Source organism: Lynx canadensis, chromosome C1 (genome assembly GCF_007474595.2).
Source record: "Lynx canadensis isolate LIC74 chromosome C1, mLynCan4.pri.v2, whole genome shotgun sequence".
NCBI lineage: Eukaryota > Metazoa > Chordata > Mammalia > Carnivora > Felidae > Lynx > Lynx canadensis.
The window spans coordinates 121,299,584-121,326,853 of record NC_044310.1 but is presented as its reverse complement, the minus strand read 5'-3'; the positions used below and the strand labels follow the sequence as shown (position 1 = coordinate 121,326,853).

Below are 27,270 nucleotides of genomic sequence, written 5' to 3'. Positions count from 1 at the left end.
TGTAAGGAACATTTTCTATCTCTTCATTCAACTCCAAGTATCATAGTCTTGAATGGAGTTGTTAATTAGGAGTTTAAGGAGTCTAGATTTTTTAAAGATTTTATTTTTTTTTAGAGATTTTATTTTTTAAATAAAAATAAAGATTTTTTTAAAGATTTTATTTTTAAATATCTCTACATCTTTTTTAAAGATTTTATTTTTAAATATCTCTACATCCAGTATGGGGCTCAAACTCACAACCCCAAGATCAAGAGTCATAGGCTCTACCGACTGATCCAGCCAGGTTCTCCAAGAGTCTATATATTTCTAAGGATAAGTGATTACACATAATTGTGCAATTAAAACCCAGTGTAGTTCAGGATGACTACATTAATTGACATTGTATAAAAAAAAAGTCTACATAATATAATTATTTAAAGCATTTTTAAAAACAAATTTTTTAATGTTTATTTTTGAGAGAGAGAGAGAGAGAGAGACAGACAGAGCATGAGCAGGGGAGGGGCAGAGAAAGAGGGAGACACAGAATCTGAAGCAGGCTCTAGGCTACAAGCTGTCAGCACAGAGCCCGACACGGGGCTCAAACCCACGAACCATGAGATCATGTTGGGGAGTATTCTGTTCTCTCCTGAGCCGAAGATGGACACTCAACCAACTGAGCCACCCAGGCTCCCCTCAAGCATGTTATTCCTAATAACCATAGAAGCAATGTTAATAACATCTAATGTTTATTGGACCCTGAAGTATCCCAAGGACTTCACAATATCTCATTTTATATACACAGTAAACCTATGAGATAGTCCCATGATCATCCTTTTTTCCAGATATGGAACTGAAACTGTCCCCTGTCCAGAATATAGTCAATGGAATTTAAATGTAATGGGTTGCTGAGACTAAATCCCTGTAGCACATCAAGTGCCTTAACCAGGTCATTGACAAAGCTGTATTTCTTCTGTCCGGTCTTTGTTATCTACTTATTATTCAGTGTCTTCTCTATTTCCCTGAATCCCCATCCTGTTTTCTTCTAATCCAAGTCAGAACCATGATACTGTTAGCTCAACTGTGGGTTCTTATTTCTATTTCAGAAAGTTCAAAGCCTCAATTAGGAATAATTCTTTTAAATTAAAGAAAATACAACATCTTCTACAATGGTCTTTTAAAAAAAGATGGTTTCCCTATACAACTGAGTGTGTAATACCAGATTAGTGTCTACTACTCTGAGCCTAGCTTCTCTCTTTGAATGGGCCAGGAATGATATTTGATACCTGGGTACTTCTGGATTCTGACCATGATACAGCATTGGGGAGAGATTTTAAAACCTTGTACTTCTGCTGAAAAGAATAACTTCCTTCTTGCAGTCTAAACTGAAAAGGATGATTAATTTTACATTAGGGAAGAACATTGACTTTGAAGCCCTTTTCTCATATTCTGTAATGAAACTTCTTTAGCCCCCGATTGTTCTGTCCAATTACTTTCTGTCCAAATGAAGAGAATTTTGATAGAGCAGAAGAACATTTCCCAAACCTGCCTGACAATAAGGTGACATGAGGCACCCAGCAAAATACAGATTTCAATGTCTCATCTCATCTAGAAATCATATTTTTATAAAGTGCTTCTAATCAATTTTATGATTCACAAAATTTGAAGAACATACATACAGAATACAATTTTTTAGGAAGAGGAGGGTCAGGATAATTTGGAGTCACAAAACATTAATCAGTCAAAGTGTAACACGAGGCTTTTGGAATGAAGCAGAAATGGGCACAAAAGTGAAGAAAACAGATCTATGTACTTCAGTTTTAAAATTATTTTCCCTGGATCTTCTGATTTTTGTATAAGTCATATATACTAACCCCCCTTTGCAAGTAGTTACAAGTGTGGCATTTAGCTTCCTAAGGGAGAAAAAAAATCTGTTCTTGAACCTCAGGTTCTGATTCCTTGTCTACGTGATGGTTTCTGGATGATCTCTGGCATTTTCTTCTTTTTTTTTAAATTTTTTTTAATGTTTATTTCTGAGACAGAGACAGAGCATGAATGGGGGAGGGTCAGAGAGAGAGGGAGACACAGAATCCGAAACAGGCTCCAGACTCTGAGCTGTCAGAACAGAGCCCGACGCAGGGCTCAAATCCACGAACTATGAGATCATGACCTGAGCCGAAGTCGGACTCTTAACCGCCTGAGCCACCCAGGCACCCCTCTGGCATTTTCAATATTCAGTTGTATTGGCTGAGCTTCAGGGCTGAAGATTTGGCCCCTTCTGGAAGACACCCCTGTTTGGGGCAATAACCTGGATGGCATGGATCACATGCCAGGCCAGTTGAATATACATGCAGCATGTGAGATTGAAAGTCAATTTGTTATGTATTTGAGTTTCATGCCACTGGGAACCTTACAAGTATAGATGTCAGGGGGGTTTTATGTTGAAAGTAGTGGAGTATTATCTTTGCTATGAGAGAAAACAACTTTCTTCAGATATTAATATCACCATTAGAATAATTCCTCTGTAAAGTTCTGTCCTGAGTTCTCTTTCCTTTTGGAGAAAAAAAAAAGTATTCTTTTTTCATCAGGTTAGTATTCAGGTCATTTTTCATAAGCAGCATATAAAAGACCACATTAATCTTTATCAGTGCCTGCCTGTATTTTTATCACAAGGTCAGTTATTCTGAAATACTTCCAGCCCACAACTCTTTCCCTTTAATAAGAATCCCTCTTTATTAACCCCCCCAGTAACCACCCATCCTTTAAAATAAAAGCATTGATTTTCTTCAAAGATGTTATCATCTCCAGGAAACTAAGGCAAGCAAAGTTGTGTCACTTGTCCAAGTTTTCACAGTAACTGTCGAGCCATACACACAATCCACACAAACACTTTAATACCCAGAAATCTTCACTCCTACCATGAAGACAGATAAATATGAGGATGAAAGATATTAAATAAAAACAGGAACAAATGAATGATGCTTATGACCGATATATTGGTGTTTTAAGAAATGACTCAGTTTTTTTTTAAGGTGATGAACAAAAACATTTCCATTTACAATATTGAATCCTCTTAGTTTGACTAGAATTTAATCAGAAGATTAAGACTTGCACTTGAATAATCAAGATTTAGAATATATAATGTCACTAAAAAAGATGAAAATGAACTAATCTTCTCAGGTGTGAAAGAATATTTTAATGTTGTATTATAGTGATTCTAGTCAGGTAAAGGCAAAGAAGTAAATAAGGTGAAAATCATCCAGAAAAAGTCAAGCATATATAAGATGTAGGAATATTTTAATAAAGAAAAAATACTAAATTGATTATATTGGTCAACTCCTTGCTTATTTGGGGATTACAAAAAAATACACAAAAAACAAAAGACAAAAAACTGGAGTTATACTTCACACTTTTAAGAAAAAGTGTTTTTAAGTGGATTGAAGAGATCATGGATCTTATCTTTTAATGTTTTTTTTTTAATTTTATAAATTTTTAAAACATATTTTAAGACTTTTTCAAAGCTTTTACATTTTTAATGAACTGTAATCTCAAATAAGATTTGGAGAATAAATTTTTTTTCACTTTTAATTTTTTTAGTGGAAATATAGTTGACACTTGGTTACATTAGTTTAAGTATGTTTTACATAGTGATTTGACAAGTTTGTACAAGAGATCATGGATGTTAAAATTACCATAAAAAATACTTGTGCAAAGTGTGTAATGTTGAGTTAGTAAAGCTTCTCTTGACCTACTACTAGTGTCTAAAATAGGAAATGACTGTTAGAAATAATCACATAAAGATTTTAAATTTGGGGTGCATGGGTGCCTCAGATGGTTAAACGTCCAACTTCAGCTCAGGTCATGATCTCACAGTCTGTGGGTTTGAGCCCCATGTCAGGCTCTGTGCTGACAGCTCACAGCCTGGAGCCTGCTTGGGATTCTATGTCTCCCTCTTTCTCTGCCCCCACCCTGCCACCTTGCACACACACACTCTCTCTCTTAAAAATAAACATTAAAAAAAAAGATTTAAAATGTTTCTGTAGAACACACACACAGTTGAAAAGACAAGCAATTGTGTAAAATATTTGTTTCAGTCATGAAAACAAAATTATGATTTACAATGTAATAAGAGCTTTTAGAAATCAATGAGAAAAAAAGAAACATGAATAACCCCATAGAAAATACACTGATAGACACAAATGAAGAAATATAAAATATTAAGAGCTATGACAAGATATTCAAACCAAATCAAAGTCAAATTTCAACTCTAAATAATTATGTTTGTGTTTGTTTTTGTCTTTCAAAGAACCCAAATCAGCACAACAGGTAACATTATTTTATTGTGGCATTAAGCGCACATACACACACACACACCCCACACACGTATAGCACATAGCAGTATAAATTTTTTTCAGTCTTTGTAGAATTTGACTAGTTAATATGAAACAAAATATAAAACATGAATATCTTCTGATCTAAAAGTTTGCTCCTGGGAATATATCCTAAGGATATACATGAATGGGCAATGAACATAATCTCAGCATTTTGTATAATATGTGAAAAATCTGATCATCAGAGCTATTAATATGTAAATACTTCTGTAAATTATCATACATTATTGAAAATGATATTTATTATTTTTTCCAATATTTAAAAATTATCCAATGCAGAGGACTATTGTCTATGGAAGTATAGTGTGAAAAGTGACAAATACAAAATTTATACAACTACTATCTTTTTTCCTGCTTAATAGTGAGACTTATTGTGCTCGCTTCGGCAGCACATATACTAAAATTGGAACGATACAGAGAAGATTAGCATGGCCCTTGAGCAAGGATGGCACACAAATTCGTGAAGCGTTCCATATTTTTGAACTAGACCCACAAACGTATGGCCAACTCATCTTTGACAAAGCAGGAAAGAACATCCAATGGAAAAAACACAGTCTCTTTAACAAATGGTGCTGGGAGAACTGGACAGCAACATGCAGAAGGTTGAAACTAGACCACTTTCTCACACCATTTACAAAAATAAACTCAAAATGGATAAAGGACCTGAATGTGAGACAGGAAACCATCAAAACCTTAGAGGAGAAAGCAGGAAAAGACCTCTCTGACCTCAGCCGTAGCAATCTCTTACTCGACACATCCCCAAAGGCAAGGGAATTAAAAGCAAAAGTGAATTACTGGGACCTTATGAAGATAAAAAGCTTCTGCACAGCAAAGGAAACAACCAACAAAACTAAAAGGCAACCAACGGAATGGGAAAAGATATTTGCAAATGACATATCGGACAAAGGGCTAGTATCCAAAATCTATAAAGAGCTCACCAAACTCCACACCCGAAAAACAAATAAGCCAGTGAAGAAATGGGCAGAAAACATGAATAGACACTTCTCTAAAGAAGACATCCGGATGGCCAACAGGCACATGAAAAGATGTTCAACGTCGCTCCTTATCAGGGAAATACAAATCAAAACCACACTCAGGTATCACCTCACGCCAGTCAGAGTGGCCAAAATGAACAAATCAGGAGACTATAGATGCTGGAGAGGATGTGGAGAAACGGGAACCCTCTTGCACTGTTGGTGGGAATGCAAATTGGTGCAGCCGCTCTGGAAAGCAGTGTGGAGGTTCCTCAGAAAATTAAAAATAGACCTACCCTATGACCCAGCAATAGCACTGCTAGGAATTTATCCAAGGGATACAGGAGTACTGATGCATAGGGGCACTTGTGCCCCAATGTTTATAGCAGCACTCTCAACAATAGCCAAATTATGGAAAGAGCCTAAATGTCCATCAACTGATGAATGGATAAAGAAATTATGGTTTATATACACAATGGAATACTACGTGGCAATGAGAAAAAATGAAATATGGCCTTTTGTAGCAACGTGGATGGAACTGGAGAGTGTGATGCTAAGTGAAATAAGCCATACAGAGAAAGACAGATACCATATGGTTTCACTCTTATGTGGATCCTGAGAAACTTAACAGAAACCCATGGGGGAGGGGAAGGAAAAAAAAAAAAAAGAGGTTAGAGTGGGAGAGAGCCAAAGCATAAGAGACTGTTAAAAACTGAGAACAAACTGAGGGTTGATGGGGGGTGGGAGGGAGGGGAGGGTGGGTGATGGGTATTGAGGAGGGCACCTTTTGGGATGAGCACTGGGTGTTGTATGGAAACCAATTTGACAATAAATTTCATATATTAAAAAAAAACAATAAAAAATAGTAAGACTTATTGAAATATAACTGACATAAAATATTCTATCAGTTTGGGTGTATATGATAGTGATTTAATATTTTATATATTATGAAATGTTCCCCATGATAAGTTGAGTTATCATCTGTCACCATATAAAGTTACTATAAAATTATTGATGATATTCCCTATCTGTATATCCACATGACTTATTTATTTTATAACTGGAAGTTTGTACTTGTTAATCCCATTCACTTTTTGTGCCTGCACCCACAGCCCTACTGCCACCGGTAACCAACAATTTGTTTCCTGTATCTGTGAGTCTCTTTCTGTTTTGTTTCATTCATTTGTTTTGATTTTTAGATTACATATAATAAGTGAAATCATACAGTATCTGTTTCACTTATTTCACTTAGCATAACACCCTCTCAGTCCTTCCGTGTTGTCACAATGGCTATATTTCATTCTTTCAAAATGGATGTGTAATGTTTATATGTAATGTATATAATAAAATAGATGAAGATATCTATCTTTCACATCATCTTCATCCATTCATGTATCTACGGACATTTAGTTTGCTTCCATATCTTAGATATTGTAAATAATGCTACAATGATCATAGGTGTGCATATTTCTCTTCAAATTGGTGTTTTAATTTTCCTCAAATACCCAGTAGTGGGATTACCAGATTGTATGTTAGTCCTATTTTAAAATTTTTGAGGAACCTCCATGCTGTTTTCCATGGTAGTTGCACCAGTTTACATTCCCACCAACAGTATACAAGGGTTTTTTCTCCACACCCTCACCAACACTTGTTATTTTTTGTCCTTTGGATAATAATCAATCTGACAGGTGTGAGGTGTTGTCTCCTTGTGGTTTTGAATTGCATTTCCCATTTGATAAGTGATGTTAAGACTTTTTTCATGTGCCTATTGGCCATGTATATGTCTTCTGTGGAAAAAAAATGTCTATTTAAGTCCTTTTCCCATTTTTAATTTTTTGTATTAAATTGTGTAGCATCTTTTTTTCTATTTTGGATATTAACCCCTTATTGAATGTATGATTTATAAATATCTTCTCCCATTCAGTAGATTGCCTTTTCATGTTGTTGGTGGTTTTCTTCACTGTACAAAAGGTTTTTAGTTTTATGTAATCTGATTTGTTTATTTTAGATTTTGTTGCCCTTGCCTGAGGAGACTGCCCCCCCCAAAAAAAAACTGCTAAGATGATGTTAAAAAGTTTATTACCTGTGTTGTCTTAAAGGAGTTTTATGGTTTCAGGTCCTACATTCAAGTCTTTAATCCATTTTGAATTTGTTTTCATAAATGGTATGAGACAGTTGTCTAGTTTCATTCTTTTCCATGTAGCTGTTCAGTTGTCCCCACACCCTTTATTGAAGAGACTGACTTTTCCATTTTACATTCTTACCTTCTCTGCAATTGCCATAGATTAATTGACCATAAAGCTGTGGGTTTATTTATGGTCTCTTTATTCTATTCTCCTGATTTTTGTGTCTGTTTTGTGCAGATTGTTTTAATTACTACTACAGCTTTGTAGTATAGCTTGAAATCAGGTGCATGATATTTCCAGCTTTGTTTTACTTTTTCCAGATTCCTTTGGGTATTCAGGGTCTTTTGTGGTTCCATACAAATTTTAGGATTCTTTTTCTAGTTCTGTAAAAAAATGCCATTGGTGTTTAAATGGGGATTACATTAAATTTGTAGATTGGTTTGGGGGGTATCAACATTTTAACAATATTAATTCTTTCAATTCGTGAGTGCAGTATATTTTCCCATTCATTTGTGTCATCTTCAGTTTCCTTTATCAGTGTCTTAGTTTTCAAAGTACAGGTCTTTTACTCCATGGGTAAAGTTATCCTTAGGGATTTTATTCTTTTTTGATACAATTGTAAGTGGGATTATTGTCTTAATGTCTCTTTCTGATAGCTCATTATTCACATATAGAAATGCAACCCATTTCTGTATGTTAATTTTATATCTTGAAACTTTACTGAATTCATTGATGTATTCTGATAAGTTTTTGGTGGAGTCTTTAAGGTTTTCTATATAGTTTCATGTCATCTACAAATAGCAACAGTTTTACTTCTTCCTTTACTTCTTCCTTCCTTTAGATGTCTTTTGTTTTCATTGCCTAATTGCTGTGACTAGGACTTCCAGTACTATGTTGAATAAAAGTGCCAAGAGTGGGCCTCTTGTTACCGATCTTCAAGAGAAAGCTTTTAACTTCTTAACACCGAATATGATGTTTGTCATGACCTTGTTGTCATATGTGGCCTTTGTTATGCTGAGGTATGTTCCTTCCATACCCCCTGTGTTGAGAGTTTTTATCATAAATAGATGTTAGGGGTGCCTGGGTGGCTCAGTCAGTCGAATGTCCGATTCTTGATTTCAGCTCAGGTCATGATTCCAGGTTTGTGGGATCTAGCCCTCTGTTGGACTCTGTTCTGAGCATGGAGCCTACTTGAGATTCTCTCTCTCTTTTCCTCTTCCCCTCTCATCTGCCTGCATGCTTGCTTGCTCTCTCTCTCTCTCTAAATAAAATAAAATTAAATTAAATTAAAATAAATTGAGGTTAAATTTTGTCAAATGATTTTTCTGAATCAGTAGAGATGATCATATGATTTTTCTCTTTTCTGTTGTTAATGTAGTGTATCATGTTGAGTGATTTGTGAATGCTGAACAATCCCGCATCCCTGGAATAAATCTTGATTGTGCTGTCTGATACTATTAACATATTGTATTAAGTTTGCAATATTTTTAGAAGATTTCTGCATCTATGTTCAAAAGAAATATTCGCTTCTAATTTAATTTCCTTTCCTTTTTTTGTTGTTGTTGTTTTGTTTGTTTTGTTTTTCATAGTGTCTTTGGTTTTGGTATCAGGGTATTGCTTGTCTGGTAAAATGAGTTTGGAAGCATTCCTTCCTCTTCAATTTTTTGGAATAATTTGAGAATAATAGGCATTAACACTTTAAATGTTTGGTGGAATTCACCTATAAGGCCATATGGTCCTGAACCTTTGTTTGTTGGGAGTTTTTAAAATTACTGATTTAATTTCATTACTAGTTCAGATTTCTATCTATTCAGATTTCCTATTTCTTCATGGTTCAGTTTTAGAAGATTTTGTACTTCTAGTAACATCCATTTCTTCTAGTTATTTTTTTAATGTGTTTGCATATAATTGTTCGTAGTATTCTCTTTTTGATCGTTTGTACTTCTGTGGTATCAGTTGTAACTTCTCTTTTATTCCAGGTTCTATTAATTTGATCACTCCTCCTGTTTTGCTTGATGAGTCTGGCTAGAGGTTTATTGATTTTATCTTTTGAAAGAGCAGCTTTTAGTTTCACTGATCTTTTCTATTGATTTTAGTTTCTATTTCATTTATTTCTGCTCTTATCTTTGACCATTTCTTTCCTTCTACTAATGTTGGGCTTCATTTTTTTCTTTATTTTTCTTTTTTCAATTCCCTTACATATAAAATTAGATTTAATTGAGATTTTTCTTATTTTTTGAGGTAAGCCTATATCACAATGAACTTCCCTCTTGGGGCTGCTTTTGCTTCATCCCAAAGATTTTCGAATATCGTGGTTCCATTTTCATTTCTCCCAAGGTATTTTTTAATTTCTTCTTTGATTTCTTTGTTGAGCCATTTGTTTGTTTTGCCTCCATGTGTCTGGGGTTTTTGCAGTTTTCTTCTTGTAATTGATTTCTAGTTTTATAACATTTTATTAGAAAATATGCTTGATATGATTTTAATGTTCTTAAATTTATAAGTATCTGTTTTATGGCCTAACTGGTGATCTATTATGAATAATATTACATGTGCATTGAAAAGAATATGTAGGGGCTCCTGGGTGGCTCAGTCGGTTAAGCGGCCGACTTCGGCTCAGGTCATGATCTCGCGGTCAGTGAGTTCGAGCCCCGTGTCAGGCTCTGTGCTGACTGCTCAGAGCCTGGAGCCTGTTTCGGATTCTGTGTCTCCCTCTCTCTGACCCTCCCCCATTCATGCTCTGTCTCTCTCTCTCTCAAAAAATAAATAAACGTTAAAAAAAAAAAAAGAAAAGAATATGTATTCAGTAGTTAGATGAAATGTTTTATATATATATATATACACACATATATATATTACAGATATAGTATGTAATATGTAATATATGATATCATATATAATATATACACAGACACACATATGTATATATTAAGTCCACCTGGTGTACTCTGTCTTTTAAGGTCAATGTTTCCATATTGACTTTCTGTCTGGATGATCTATCTGTTGATATAAGTGGGATATTAAAGTCCCCTACTATACTGTGTTATTGCCAATTTCTTTCTTTATGTCTGTTAATATTTGCTTTATATATTTAGGGTGCATAAATATTTATATATTTTGGGTGCATAAATATTTATGGGTTATGTCCTCTTCTTAGCATTATCATTATGTAATATACTTCTTTGTCCTTGTTACATTCTTTGTTTTAAAGTATATTTTGTTGCTAATCCAACTATTTTTCTTTCCATTTTCATACAATATCCTTTATCACCCTTTCACCTTCTGTCTGTGTATATCTTTAGGTCTGTGTTGAAGGCAGTGTATAACTGGATCTTATTTTTAGTTTGTTTGTTTAAAGTATTATAACATACATGTTAGTTTCAGGTGTACAATATAATGATTCAGCAATTATATTACTCATTGCTCATCACAATAAGAGTACTCTTAATCTTCTACTTCATCTCTGTCCCTTCTGGAAATCACTTGTTTGTTTTCTCTATTTAAGAGTATTTTTTTGTGTCTCTTTCCACTTGTTTTCTTTGTTTTATTTCTTAAATTCCACATATGAGTGAAATCATATGTATTTATCCTTCTTTGTCTGACTTGTTTCACTTAGCATTATACCCTCTAGGTCAACTCATGTTATTGCCAATGCCTAAATCTTCATTTTATGATTAATATGCCATTGTCTGTTTATACTACATGTTCTTTAACCAATTACTTATGGACACTTGGGTTGCTTTTATATCTTGCCTATTATAAATAACACTGCCTTAAACATAAGGGTGCATGTATCTTTTCAAATTAGTGTTATTGTTTTCTTTGGATAAATACACAGTAGTGGAATTACTAGATCATATGGTAATTCTACTTTTAATTTTTTGAGAAAACTCCATACTTTTATTAAAATGGCTGGGTCTTATTTTGTTATTGTTTCTGTTTGTTTATTGCATTTATTCAGTCACTCTATACGTTTTGATTGGAGCATTTATCCCATTTACATTTAAAGTAATTATTGGTAAGTATGTACTTACAGATATTTTCTAATTTTTTTCTGGTTGTTTTTGTAGTTCTCTGTTCCTTTCTTTTCTTGGTCTTACTTTATGATTTGATGACAGTCTTTTGTGTTACGTTTGGGTTTCTTTCTCTTTATTTTTTGTACATTTATTGTAGATTTTTGGTTTGTGGTTACTATGAGGTTCATACATATTGACTTATATATATTGTAGATTATTTTAAGCTGATTGTCACGTAAGTTCAAATGCCCTATATTTTTATTCCTCCTACCCTGTTTTTAGTGACATTATGTTTTACATCTTTTTACTTTGTATATTCTTTAACTACTAATTGTTGTTATAGGTGATTTCACAATTTTTGTCTTTTAACATTCATACTAAATATTTAAGTGGCCAATCCACATCCTTTTTAATATATTTGCCTTTACCAGTGAGATTTTTTCTTTCATATGCTTTCCTATTTCTAGTTATGGTTTTTATTTTTTAATTAAAGAAGACCCTTCAACAAGTCTTATAATGTTAGTTTAGTGGTGATAAACCAGTGCTTCACTTGGAAACTGTTTATTTCTCTTTCAATTTCAAATAATAACCTTGGCAGATACAGTATTCTGGTTAGTTTTTTGTTTTTTGTTTTTATTTTTTTCCTTTTAGCACTTTAATTATATCCTGTCACTCCTTTCTGGCCTGCAAAGTTTCTGCTGAAAAATCAGCTTGTAGCCTGCCAGTATTTCCCGTATATGTGATAATTTGTTTTGTTTTTCTCTTTCTGTCTTTTATATTCTGTTTAACTTTAGCTGTTGCCATTTTAATTATATTATATCATGATGTATATCTCTTTGGGTTCATCTTCTTTGATACTCTCTATCCTTCTTAGACCCGGATGTCTGTTTCCTTCTCTAGGCTAGGGAATTTTTTAGCCATTATTACTTCAAATTAGTCTTCTGCCCTTTCTCTCTTCGCTTTCTGGGATCCCTATAATGTGAATGCTATTGCTTTTGATGTTGTCTCTGAGATCCTTAAATTATTCTTAATTTTTTTTAAATTCTTTTTGTTTTTCTTTTTGCTGTTCTGTTTTCATGACACTCTTTGTCTCTCTCCTGGAACATTGATCCATTCTTCTGTTGTGGATTTCCATAGTGTATTTTTCATTTCAGTTACTGTATTCCGTAACTCTGGTTGGTTCTTATATTTTTGTCATTGTTGTTTTTGTTGTTGTTGTTGAAGTGCACACTGTGTTCTTCCATTCTTCTCCCGCTTTTGTTAAGCATCATTATGACCATTACTTTGAAGTCTTTATCAGGTAAATTACTAGTCTCTGTTTCATTAGTGTATGTGTCTTTTCCCCACTGTTTTTTTTTTTTTTCTTCTTTTATTTGGAACCTATTTCTCTGTCTCCTCATTGTGGTTTTTTTTATGTTAGACAAACATAAAAACATTATGAGTTAGATGGAATAGCTGCCTCTCCCGGTCTTGAAGGAGTGGCCTTGTGTCAGAGTATTATTTTTGTAAACTGTGTATGCCTGGTGGCTTTGACAAGCCAACTGGGGCTGAAGTGGGCACAAGTTGTGGGAGATCCCAAAATGTGCATTACTGGGCTGTCTTGATGGGATGGCTGGAATTGGTGAGGGCTAGGAACTCAAGGTGCACTGGGGCAGCCCTAGCAGTCCAGTTAGAGTATCTGGACCCTACTCCCATCTGTGCTATCAAGGTAGAGAGAGAACATAAAAAATGGTGCTCATTAGCACCTCTGACCCCAGAGAGAATTCCAGTAGTTCCCTGCCTGTGTGTCAGTTACTCTAGGGTTAGTAAATGGATTTTTTTTTTTTAATCTCTAAGGCTGTAGTTGTCCTTTAAACTGCTGGGTTTTTGTTTTCATTTTGTTGTTGTTTGTTTGTTTTTGCTGTGCCTCAGGGCAGGGGAGACCCTTCAGTGGTATCTCCTTACTGTAGGTTTCACATCAGTGTAGGGTTCCTGTCATTACTGTGTCTGTGTCTCTTCTACCCTTCTCTATATGGTCTCTTCAGTGTTTGCTGTGTGGAAGCTGTTCAATCATCCTCCAGTTCTTTTGAAGAAATTACTCTACATATAGGTGTAGATTTGGTGTCTCTTTGGGAGGAGGTGAATTAAGAGTCTTCCTATGCCACCATGTTGGACACTCTGGTCATGAGACTTTTATTCAAGATATTAAAAAGTTGCCAATTGAAATTGGTTTGAGTTTTTCTGGCTCTATTCTCTTGGCATAACCTCATGGAATAACTAAATAATTCCCATATAGTTTTTCCTCTAAATTTTGTATCAAAACAGTTGGATATATTTTGCTTGCTGTATTTTCCTGATGTGCAGATTAAATATTTCAAATAAATTTCTCACGAAAACATAAACTACATTTTAATTCAATTTAAATGAAGAGAGAACTTTTTCACCAAAGTTTCTGGGGAAAGAATGGACCACTTTCTAAGTTACATACTTGGTTCAGTCACTGGGAACCTGCAAAATATTTGTATGTGGAAACGTTGATTTTCATTCTTGACTTTCTAGTTCTAGCACTACATAGGAATAAGGTTGAGTTTGTCTCTCACTCTGTCCTCTTATAATGTATTTATTTCTGCATTGACATGCTAGAGAGAAAACTAATTTATACCTGGATAGATGATGTATAAATTTATTTCAATACAAACTGAAAACCTACTGTACCAGTGTCAGTAATTAACCTTTACATGCTATTCAGGTTATCAAAGCAGATATTTTCAGTGATTGGACATTCGAAATGGTTTAATGCCAATTGGTGTGAAAGTAGCTTATTTGCATTAATTAATGCAGAAAGGTCTGGTACATGAAAATATTTTTATTATAAAGAGTGGCATTGTCAATGAGGTTGGTACTTTAATCAGAGGTATATTATGGTGAAATTTCCATGTCAAATAATCAAGAAACTTTGATTATGGAGTATCATTGAAATGAAATTTTGTATTATAGACCTCTCATGAACTGAATTCTAAGATCAATTTGAAGGGGTTTGTCTGTGATGATCAGTTAATTTAACTAACATGGAATATATCAGAGATTGGTTTATTCTACTTATTCAAAGATCTCCTATTGTATAATACATTATATTATGAATACAATTGTATTATGTATTATGTATTATGAATACAATTATATTCATCTTGTGCTGGCTATTGATAATGTTTAGCCCAGTTGGATTATATTCTGAGCACAGCAGTCCTACTTGGAATTGAGAAATGATGCCCAGGTAATTTTTGGTGTTACCTGCTTTTTAGACTTGAATCATCAACTATCCTTTTTCTTAAGTAAAATTAATGTATTATATGGAAACATGTTTACCTAATACAATCTCCTATTAGGTTTCTACTTACATACTATGCTGAAAGTATCACATTTCAATTCAGATTGACTATACTATTTAGTTCAGAATGAATACATGATGAATACTAAAATAGCCAGAATAATATCCTATTTTTTTTCCAAATGGGAACCCAACTAGACCCAATTAGGGCAAGGAGAAATATAAATATTACTTTTACTATGTATCTTCTGTGGCGATGGCTTTGTGATGCCTACAAGCTAACAGAATGACTAAATTTGTTTTCTGGCAGATAGTGTTTTTTTTTTTATTATTAATAGTAAGTTTATTTTCATTTGTTTTATATAGGTTTGGGCATAAATAGAGACGAAGTCAAGCAACACCTAAACTTTATATTTTTCACCAACATTTATATTTAGTTTCACCATCTCGAGTATGTTCCTGTGCTTACCACTTATTGTAATGGTGAAGTAATTAAAGAATACTACATAATTCATGTTTGTGGTAACACATTAAAACAGTCCTTGCCTGTTTGGAATCAGTAAGATTTAGACTGCAATCTTGGTTTTACTAACTGTATATCTTGGTGAATAATATCTAAAAGTTTACAATGAACATTAAGTGAGAAAACAAATGAAAGTAGATTAAAATACTGAAAAATATTAATATACCCTTAATTCCTCCGATGTTTACTTTCCCTTTCAACCAATACTTGATCAGCATTCACAAAGCTTTTTTCATATAATGTTTTAGGAAAATTTCTGTAGAGCTGCAGCTTAAAATTATATGAATTGTTTTTACTATATTCAAGTATTCTAATAGCTTAGTTCTTCACTGAATAATAAAAATTTTTCCAGCAACAGAGTCACTACTTACTCATCTTTTTTTTTTTTTTTTCAACGTTTATTTATTTTTGGGACAGAGAGAGACAGAGCATGAACGGGGGAGGGGCAGAGAGAGAGGGAGACACAGAATCGGAAACAGGCTCCAGGCTCCAAGCCATCAGCCCAGAGCCTGACACGGGGCTCAAACTCCCGAACCACGAAATCGTGACCTGGCTGAAGTCAGACACTTAACCGACTGTGCCACCCAGGCGCCCCACTACTTACTCATCTTAAAAGGGATTCCATCATCCTAGAACAAGCTTGACGTCATCATACCACTTACTTCCAAGAGAAACAAGTGCCCTTTTACCTTTATTGTTTTTTCTCTCCCTGGCATTTATTTGTAAACGCTATTAACTCAGAGACTTGCTTCCTCACACTGTAGTTAAATAACTGCTTGAGTCCATGGCAAATCCATAATCCTATTTTAAATATTCTCCAGGCCATGAAAATGCATGCTCTTTATACCAATTCGGCAGTTTAACTGCAGTGCAGAAAAAGCTTTGGCACCCTGAGATATAAACCTCTGGTTTAATCATAAATTACTGGAGTGCCCTGTTCTTGTTTCCTGTAAGCGTAACTCTCCTTGACACGAATCCCCATAGACGTGTTAAGTAATAACTGATATTCCAAGAAAAAAAAAATGTGAAAAACAGCTAAAGGAGAAGGGGATTTACATTTTTAATCTGATCTATTAGATCATCTTTCTAAAATGAAATCTCTCTTCACTGTGGTAATCACAATTAATTCATGCCTACTCCTGTCAATAAATCTTTGCATGATGGCTTAATAGGTCTTTCAGAAATGAATCTTTTGCAAAGCTGGAGCCGTGCTTCCTGTCCCAGCTCCCTGAAAGAGAACGTGCAGAGAGATTAAGTCACAATAATCAGACAGACGTGAGCTCAAATTGTGGCTCTGTCTCGTACTTAAACTTTCAGTGCTTCACTTATCGTGAGAATTGTGAATGATAGTATATATTTCTTACGGTGTACTTAAATGTTAATATATTTAAAGCACTCAGCTGAGTCCAGTGTATAGTATATGCTCAATTCAAAAATTGTTCTTGTTAACAGTTACAATCTTGAAAGCAATAAGATTAATTGATTCTTGAAAAGCCTATAGGTTTATAATCTGCAATTCCTAATTTAACCATGACCTGCAACAGAGTGCTCTATACTAATGTAATGCTTCTCAACCTTGTCACCCTGACTGGATCAAGAGCTCCTTGGGGACAGGAATTACATTTATTATGGCCTTGGCATTTGGCAAGGAACTGAACTTACGAGCTTGCACATAGTTAGTATTCAATAAATGTTTATAAATTGACAGATAAAATAGAGTAAAATAAAAATGATCAATTGATATTCTTTTGTATTTTACCCTATTTTTAAAATAATCTTTATTATTGCAAGCTTGTTTAAGTGTTTATTTATTTTTGAGAGCGAGAGAGAGCAAGGGAGGGGAACAGAGACAGGAAAAGAGAGAATCCCAAGCAGGTTCTGTGCGATAAGCGCAGAGCCCGACGAGTAGCTCGACCCCACGAACTATGAGATCATGACCTGAGCTGAAATCAGGAGTCAGAAACTGAACTGATTGAGCCACCCAGGTGACCCACAGTTTTTTTTTTTTTTTTTAATGGTACTAAGTGCAGGGCTTGCGTCAAAGAAGTTGCTTAAAAGATGTTTGATAAACGAATGGAGGTAGCTAGCTTTCATTTACAGAACATGAATGCCACCATTCTGGATAACTTCTGTGTTTTTCTTGCATCCAAGTTCTGGCAAGACTTAAATATGCTTATTTTTCGTTTCTTTCTTCCAGTAATATAGCATGCTATGTCTATATTACCAATACTGGTGATCTTTATTATTTGTGGATTCCAGATTTCCAAATTTAGTTGTTTTCTAAAATTTACTTATAACCTCAAGATCAATACTCTCTGTGTTTCTTAGGCATTTCCAGACACATGCAGAGCTGCAAAACATTTGGGCTGCCTGATACATACTTGCCAAGCTGAGATCAAACAGGATGACACTCTGCCTTCTTGTTTTAGCTATCATACGGTGAATTAGTGTCCTTTTCATAGTCCTTTTAGTGCTCTGCTTTTCACAGTTGTATTTTGTGTTGATGCATTTGCTGGTTAAAATACCCCCCAAGCACAGTGCTGAAGTGCTCTCTAGTGTTGTGGCTAGGTACAAGAGGCTGTGATATGCTTTACAGAGAAAGCACAGGTGTTAGATAAACTTTATTCAGGCATGAGTTGTAATGCTGCTGGTCAGGAGTTCAGAGTTAATGAATCAACAATATTAAATATTAAATAGCGTCTTTCGAAAGAAATACACATGAAACAATGTTATGTACTGATTGGTTGATGGAAATGTTGTGACCAGAGACTCATAGGAAACTAGCTGTGTATTTCTTCTAGGAGGCGATGGTTCTGTATTTGCTAATTCAGTGTTTGTGATGACTTACAGCACAAAACTACAGCAAATAAGGAGAACCAATTATCCTACCCTTAGCAATGAACACTTAGTAATCAACCTCTTCTTGAGGTTCCAAAGTAACGTAGAAAAGATAGGGATGAGACTGCATTGCAGGATCTTATGAAGCTTTCTGTTCCACCCAAAATCTTTGGCATCATGAGATTTAATAATTGGACATCCCAAGGCTAGTTTCCAGAAGTAAGCTTTGATCAAGTTGTTACATAGTATTTCTTAAGTTTGCCCCACTCCCACTACCTTTGCCATAACCCTTCACACTCCCTAACAGGCAGTGGAACATCATTTGCAGAGATGTGATGAATATGTGATTTCGGGCTGTGAAATATCTTTCTCCCCAAGGATCTCATCAGACGTTCACTTTGGCTCTCATTATGCAGCAGCCAATCATTACAGGAAAAAGACTGTTCCTAACCTTCGTGACTCGATCTTTATCCTCTCATCCTGCAATAAAACCTACGTAGCTAATGTAGAAGAGGAATTTGGGATAAAAGGAAATGAGGAAATGGTAAAAATAATAGACATCCTATCCATGGAGTAGGAGGGAGAAGGAGAGAGAAAGATTGGGAGAGAGAGAAAGAGAGAGAGAGAGAAATGCAGATTAACACAGTGTTAGACGAGTGCACCTTAATAAAGATGTTCAGTAAAGCTAAATCAAATTCTCTGGAAAAATCCCCCTTTTGAAATCTCTGCAGCACTATGCAAACAAATGTATGAAAGGAAACTTCTACCTCTAAACCCTATTCAAGATCCTTCCTACTTTATACTTATTCTATTGTGGGCATAGAATACTATTTTAATTATGGAAAGTTATAAAACAGGAAGTGTTTGAGATCTGCTGGAAGTATACACACACACACACACACACACACACACACACACACACTCCAAAGACAAGTGGACTCAGAGGAAAGCCCTAAACTAGGAATAAATGGTTAGTTTCTAGTTATCTGTAGATGGCAGACTACTGGCTTTGTGAGACACCTGTAAAAGAGGTGAAACCCCGCAACTGGTTACTTCAGCTTTCTGTGAGTCTGAAGACAAGTTAAGATTAATTTTATTGTGGACTTCCACCTCAACGCATGAACTATGGGGGAAAATGTTGTACTGGGTGAAGAACTATGAAGCAAAAAGTGGGTTTATATATCCCCCTTTCCAAAGTACATCATTTGGAGGACATCATTTGGAGACCTTTCAATTCATGCATTGAGAAGAGTCAGCAAAGTCTATAATAAGAATTACAGAAAGAGAGCAAAATTCAGTGGTTATATCTGGTTTTGTCTTAGTTGTTTTGGCCTCCTTTGACTAAAACAGTAATGCCCAGGAACTCTTTCTCTCAAGATGCCTGTGAACCTAGAATTCAGCTAGAGTGTGTTGGCTAATTAACAGGCAGGATGAAGAGACGAACTCCTTTTACCCATAACGTCATTGACACATTTGTCTGCTTGAAAGACAAAGTGCTCACTTGGCAGTTTGCTTTGGCAACAGAACTTTCTGAGATGGGGAAAAAATGTTTATAGAGGTGGTCACATTTCTTATCTTTTTGTCAGCTCTTGTAGTAAATTCAAGGTTTAAAATTTGTAGTCAAATATGGAATTTTATAGCATAAAGTGTGAATGCCAAAATAGCAACCAGGAAAAGTTATTTTTGCTTCTGCAACTCTACAGCAAAGGCAATCTTAGATTTAATAGTTATTTTAAAAGGAATGGGAGAATAAAGCTTCATTATAAAACACAATACTATAATAAATGGTGGAAGAATTGTGATTTTAATGCAAATAGACAATGCTAGTATTGTCTTACCAAAATATGTGGCCAATCATGTTTAATTGAAGCTATTATTGCAAAAGGAAGAAATAGCAATTTGACTTCTAGGGAGTTTTAATTGACAGTATTATAATATTTGTGCAGTGTACATCGAGTACTGGAATAAAAAAGAAGCTTTTATAATTGTGTGCTGAGAAAAGAAAGTAACAATATAAGCTTTCCCCGAAGATGTCCTAGCTGGGGGGGGGGGGGGGGGGGAGAAAAAGTTCAGGATATACAGCAGGAATGTGTCTAATGTGATTGAAGCATAGACTAGGTAAAGGGAAGTAGTGGATGGTAAAGCTGGAAAAGTGTGTAGAAACCAAAGTACCAAAATCCTTGAACATCAATGAAGCTTGAACTTTATTTTATAGGCAATGAGGAATCATTTGGTATTTTAAACAAGACAGCAATATAATCACAATTATATTAAGTATGGACTAGGTTGAATAAAGGGTTGGAAGGACAGTCAGAGGAGTCATGAGGCTTCTGGAGTAAGGCTCAGAACTGGAACAGTTCACATTTGATTTCTCTCTAAAATCAATTCTTGGACTTCCCGGATTTTATTAAGAACATATCCGCAACTTAAGATAGAGCTTTTATTGCAACCTAGGGTCCCTAACTCTTTTTTTCTTTTAATTTCAGATTTTTCATTATTCCTATACTGCTTCATATGTGATTTACAACATACACACAAGGTAAGTTCTTTGATTCTGGTCTTCATTAGCAGTTGTCCAACTAAATTATTGGTGTAAATGTCAATTTGTTCATGTAAAAATATTTACCTTTTTTCAAGGGAAGTTTGGGAGTTAAATCCTCCAGAAGTAGAGGACTCCGTCTTGCAGTATGCAGCCTGGGGTGTCCAAGGCCAGCAGCTGGTAAGCACAGGCGTGGGTACTCACCAAACACTGTCAGCCATGGCCCCGTAGAAAACGTTTACAGAAACCACTTCCTTTTGCAAACTGTCCTGTTATACTTGATGTTTTCTATTTACCTTCCATCTTCCATCTGGTATTCCAATTTAAGAATATATAAAATAATACAGGTATTATTTTATTAATTAATTAAAAAAGGAAAAAAAGTTTATAAATCATGGTACCTAGAAGAGATCCAAGAATACCGAGGTCTAGTTCTGTGGAATTTCCGTTACATAACATTGTCAAGTTTATTTATTCTTTCTTTAAAATTTTTTTAATGTTTATTTCTGAGAGATAGAGACAAGCATGAGTGGGGGTGGGGGCAGAAAGAGGGAGACACAGAATCAGAAACAGGCTCCAGGCTCTGAGATTTCAGCACAGAGCCTGACGCGGGGCTCGAACCCACAAACTGCGAGATCATGACCTGAGCTGAAGTCAGATGCTTAAGTGACTGAGCCACCCAGGTGCCCCATCGTTGTTTATTTATTCTTAATGCATTATTCAGAGTAAAAATTTAAGACAGAAGTCTACACTTGACACTGGTTTCTTAGGGGAAGATTTCTTGTCATATTACATTTTGAAATTATCACCAACTCAAAAAGAGCATTACTGATGCATAAAAGCAGTTTGAGCAAGACTATATTTTTGTCCATGTCTCATGGTGAAAGTATAAAGACCTTAAGGGGATATTGCTCAGGAAGTGGTATTGCTTGGTTATATGGCATGTGAACGCTCAAATGCAGTACATGCTGCCAAACTGACTTCTAAATTGCTTGAATATTTATATGCAGACCAGTGACACTTTGAGAATTCCCGTTGGTACTATATTCTCACCAATGCCTTCTTTTTCCATATTATCGTATTGTTTCTTAATAATGACATTATTGCTTCTTCCATTCCAATTTTTATACTTTCTGTCTTATTAAGATGTGCTTGCTCTACTTACCCTATGAATGTGGCTAGGTTTGGTGTGGTATTTATGTGTGTATGGGAGAGATTTTTAAGAACTCATCCTATTATGGTAATAAAATTAAGTTTTGCATTTTTAAAATTAGTTTCAATAATTTATACATTTCTTTTTTTTAATCAAAAAAAATTTTTAATGTTTATTTATTTCTGAGACAGAGACAGAGCATGAGTGGGGGAGGGGCAGAGAGAGAGGGAGATACAGAATCTGAAGCAGGCTCCAGGCTCTGAGCTGTCAGCACAGAGCCTGACGTGGGGCTCGAACTCACAGACCGAGAGATCATGACCTGAGCCAAAGTCGGACGCTCAACCGACTGAGCCACGCAGGCGCCCCAATAATTTATACATTTCTAAAAATCCATCTCACCTAAACTTCCACTGGTTAGCATAATGTTTTTATCCCTTTTTACAATATTTTTTAAATCTTTGTATTTTGTACTTTCTTCTTTTCCTATGTTATTTAGAAGTACTTTCTTCTTTTCATGATCAACTTTGATATTTGTAAACTTCACATATGTCTTCTCAAAGACCAAATTTTAAATTTATACAGTCCTTTCTATTATAATGCTAGTATTTTATTTTTCTTTTCTTTTTTTTTTTTTAATTTTTTTTTTCAACATTTATTTATTTTTGAGACAGAGAGACACAGAGCATGAAGGGGGGAGGGGCAGAGAGAGAAGGAGACACAGAACCGGAAACAGGCTCCAGGCTCTGAGCCATCAGCCCAGAGCCTGACGCGGGGCTCGAACTCACGGACCGCAAGATCGTGACCTGAGCTGAAGTCGGACACCTAACCGACTGCGCCACCCAGGCGCCCCTTATTTTTCTTTTCTAATACAGAAACACTGATTCTATATTTTCTCTAAATTTTGCTTTATCTTCATCCAGCAAGTTTGATAATAATATTTTTATTAGTATTTAATTTGAATATTATTTCAGTGTTCATGTATGTTCTTCTTTTCACATGGGCTATTTTGATCTTTGTTTTTAAGTTTATAGAAATGTAGAATTAGTTTTAAAACTATATATGGAGTTCGTAAACATCTTTGTAATAAACTTTATCTATTATCTAGTTTATAAACTTTGAAGTTTATAAGACTTGATTTTTACCTTATAACAAACACGTTTTCATGTGATAGGTGTGGTGTTTAATATATGCATATTAGATCTGTCTTGATAATTACATTTTTAAGACTTTTATTTCTTTGCTGGTGATAGTGGGTGTGGTCTTTTACTTTAGCATGCTATCAGTTTTGCATTATGTAATTTTAAGAGTGAGGCGGTTTAAATGGTAAATAAATCTTTCAGGATGGAATTGTTGATACTCTTATCAATATAGTATCCTACTTGCCTTTAATGGTTCTAATTGACCAACCCTAACTCTGACTTTTAGGAGAGTCCATGAAGGGAAGTTAGCATCCTCTAGATTTTTTTTTTTTGAATTGTTGCTTCAACAACGGCTGGGTAGGCTAAGGTGTGTTTCTTATTGCCTATGGGCCTCAAATTCCTCATTATAAAACAGAAATGTCTGCATCATCATCTCATTATGATAATTAATTTGGGAAATCTAAATATTCCCCTTAGTGAGGTATACATTATTATTTTTATTTCATTTTATAAATCTAAGAAATACTTTTATAGGCTGATTGGTGAGATAGGGAGGTAGTACAAGATATGTCACATCTCAAGAAGACTGTAGAATAATATATTGCTATTAAATAGTGCTTCTGTTTGTTAGAAAAGCTTCTCCACCTAAAATATTCTAGAATTGAATATACCTGTGATAGAATCTCTGCTAGTGATTGGCCATGTGATCTTGGCCAAGTCATTTTTCCTCTTGGTACCTCATTTTCATCAGAAAAGTGAAGACCTTTGACCATGCTTGTTGGCTTTGTTCATGGAATATGATATATTTTTATATATCCATAATATATATATTATGCTACATAATATATTTTTAAATATTATATTTTTAAAAAAGAATGAAATTATTTTTAAAAATATTTTTGGAATGACTGGAATAAAGAAGGGGGAGCATGAGAGGTTGAAAAGGGTTGTAGAGTAATTGCCTTAGCAGATTTTCGTCTTTTCTTTTTTTTGTTGTTGTTGTTTCTTTCTTCCTCCCTCCCTCCCTCCCTCCCTCCCTCTCTCTCTCTCTTCCTTTCTTCCTTTCTTTCTTTTTTCTTCCTTCCTTTATTCCTTCCTTCCTTCCTTCCTTCCTTCCTTCTTTCCTTCCTTCCTTCCTTCTTTTCTTTCTTCTTTCCTTCTTTTTTTCTTTTCTTTTTTTTTTTCTTTTCTTTCTTCTATAGTTTTCCACTCTGAAATATTTCCAGAGTCAACTGTGCAGTAGATGACTGTTTTAGAGTAAGAAATACATTTTTCACATGCAGAAATAACTTTCATTGTATCTTGGTGGATGTGTTCCTTAAACATGTAAACTAGTTGTTTGATGGAATATTAAAAAAAGGAAACTATTTTCAACATAGAAAAAATCAACAATAAAATAATTTTTTATTTAAAAAAATTTTTAACGTTTATATATTTTTGAGAGAAACAGAGCATGAGCAGGCGAGGGGCAGAGAGAGAGGGAGACACAGAATCCGAAGCAGGCTCCAGGCTCTGAGTTGTCCGCACAGAACCCGACTCCAGGCTCCAACCCACAGACCACGAGATCATGACCTGAGCTGAAGTCAGATGCCCAACTGACATAGCCACCCAGGATTCCCAATAATTTTTTTGACAGGATATTTATTTTGAGAGAGAGAGAGAGAGAGAGAGAGCGCATAAGCAAGGGAGGAGGGTCAGAGAGAGAGAAAGAGAATCCCAAGCAGTTTTTTGTTGTCAGCATACAGCCTGACATGGGGCTCAAACTCATGAACTGTGAGATTGTGACCTGAGCCAAAATCAAGAGTTTGATGCTTAACCAACTGAGCCACCCAGGCACCCTTATCCCTGGTCTTTAGTCCCCTACATGTTTAACATGGCTTTAGGAACTCAGACAAAGAAGACTTTGGGAAAACAAAGGTTTACCAAAAATATTGAAAGAAGCATACACAAAGTTGCCAGACATTAGAAGCTGCTTAAACATCTTTACACTTGTATTTCACAAAGAAATCCTATATAACACTGTATTCACTGTGATATCCACACTGAATGGTTGAATGATTGATTAAATAATTATGAAGGAAACAAGCTAGTAACTTAAAATGCAGTGAATGATAAACATCATGCTTGCCTTTATCTTTTTCATATTCAAAAATTTTTAGAACAGTGTCTTTCGTATACATATATAGATCTGTCTTAGATCCATTCCATTATGATATTCCTAAAAAGTGGCAGCAGAAACTGCCTAGGATATGCTAGATATGGAGATGCCAGGTTGGATTCAGAGAAGGCATGAATCAGTGTAGGGCTGTGGTGCGTGAGCAGCAAAAACTGGGCAGTTGCTCTACTTTTACCTGTTTTACTCTGATGATGTCAACAAGAGAGCTGGTCCATTAGGCCAAAGGCAAATTCCCAACACAGAAATTTCCAGAAACTAAAAACCCAAGACAGTTTCATGTTTTTCTCACTGGAGAGTCCTTCAGAAAATCTTTGAAACTTTCATGAGTTTTATATAAGTCTCATTCTCCTAGCCTCAGAGGTACCAAAATTTGTGCCAAAGTAATAGTTTGACACCCTGAGGGAAGTTGTATTAATTGCTGGCATGTTCTTTAATGCTTCCTACTTGTTATGGATTGTTTTTCAGTATAGTTGAGAAAATAATAAAAAGGACTAAAAATTTATAAAAATCATAAATCCTCTCATGGGAGTCGTTTTTTAGGTGGTTAATTCCTGGGTCCATTTCTTACTAAATGTTGACCTTAAGAATATTACTTAATTTCTTATGCCTTACTCTCCTTATCTTTAAAATGGTGGGGAACTGGAGAGTGTTATGTTAAGTGAAATAAGTCATACAGAGAAAGACAGATACCCTATGTTTTCACTCTTACGTGGATCCTGAGAAACTTAACAGAAGTCCATGGCAGAGGGGAAGGAAAAAAAAAGTTAGAGAGGGAGGGAGCCAAACCATGAGAGACTCTTAAAAACTGAGAACAAACTGAGGATTGATGCGGGGGTGGGAGGGAGGGGAGGGTGGGTGATGGGTATTGAGGAGGACACCTGCTGGGATGAGCACTGGTGTTGTATGGAAATCAATTTGACAATAAATTTCATATTAAAAAATAAATTAATTAAATTAAATTAAAAAAAAAAACGGTGAGAGTAGTGGTACTTCACCAATAGTGCTAGTCTGGTGTTTAACATATAAGCATAAAGCACATTGAATAATATCTTGCATATAGTATTTTAGAGGTTAATTTTTACTATTTTTTAAAAAAGATTTTTTAGGTTTATTTATTTATTTTGGGGGAGAGAGAGAGAGAGAGAGAGAGAGAATTAGCAGAAGAGGGGCAGAGAGAAAGAGGGGGACAGAGGATCTGAAGTGGGCTCCGAGCTGAGAGCAGAGAGCCTGATGCCTGTGGGGCTCGAACTCACAAATCATGAGATCATGACCTGAGCCAAAGCTGGATGCTTTATTGACTAAGCCACCCAGACACCCCTAAAATGATTTTTAAAAGTATCTTTGTCACTTGAATTTTAACTTGTTTGGGAATTTTTGTTTCACTAGTTTTGAGGAGAATGAAGTCTAAGTTCTTTGTCATGGCATATCCCAAAATCCTTTGGGTAAGTTTTGGGATAAAGTCTGTATTTGTCAAGGTTATCCTTGGTGTGCATGTAAACATAGATTCAATATAAATTAAAGGATGCATCTCTACAAATGGCTAATTGTCCATTTCATGTGAGTATGACAGGCTTTGTCAATATTTGAAGCCATCAGCAAACTTGGCAATATGATTTTATTAGATGAGTCATTATAATACTTTAATTAGTTTTGCATTAAATTAATTAAAGAGGCCTGTAGCGTTTATAAACTAAGGACAATTAACTTCCCATCCTTAAATCTCAGTTTTTAATTTTATTTGCTATGAAAGAAATCCCTGGTTGTAGAGAAGAGAGGTAAGAGGTTGATATAATTTGTAGATAAAGAGGGTCTGAATTAGAATCAAAGGGAAAATTTTTCAGTACCAGTGAGATGGGGGAAGGCATTTTGCAGGTGGTAAACTTTGTGGGGAAAAAAAAGAAACAAAACTGACACGATACAACATTATTGACACATACAACATATACGCTCTAAACAACATTTAGAGCAGGTTGTGAGTAGACTACTATAGCGGTTATAAAACAAAATGAAGCGTCCCAAAACATGTATACCAAACATATGTGTACTATATGTATACATGGATGTGGATGTGGATTCTCTGTAAAGGGAAGAAGATTTTAAGGAATCAGCTCATGC

The 27,270-nt window shown here is 35.0% G+C and overlaps 1 protein-coding gene and 1 non-coding gene across 2 annotated transcripts in view; both read left to right on the top strand.

Moving 5' to 3' along the window:
• DPP10 (dipeptidyl peptidase like 10) overlaps window positions 1-27,270 on the top strand; it is a 502,021-nt gene that overhangs the window by 313,507 nt on the left and 161,244 nt on the right. The window contains exons 6-7 of the mRNA XM_030323703.1: window positions 20,635-20,687; window positions 20,786-20,867. Coding sequence (XP_030179563.1) covers window positions 20,635-20,687; window positions 20,786-20,867 — 135 coding nt within the window. The remainder of the gene's footprint in view (window positions 1-20,634; window positions 20,688-20,785; window positions 20,868-27,270) is intronic.
• LOC115522508 lies at window positions 4,741-4,847 on the top strand. The gene has a single exon (XR_003971414.1). It is a non-coding gene; the product is annotated as a U6 spliceosomal RNA (small nuclear RNA).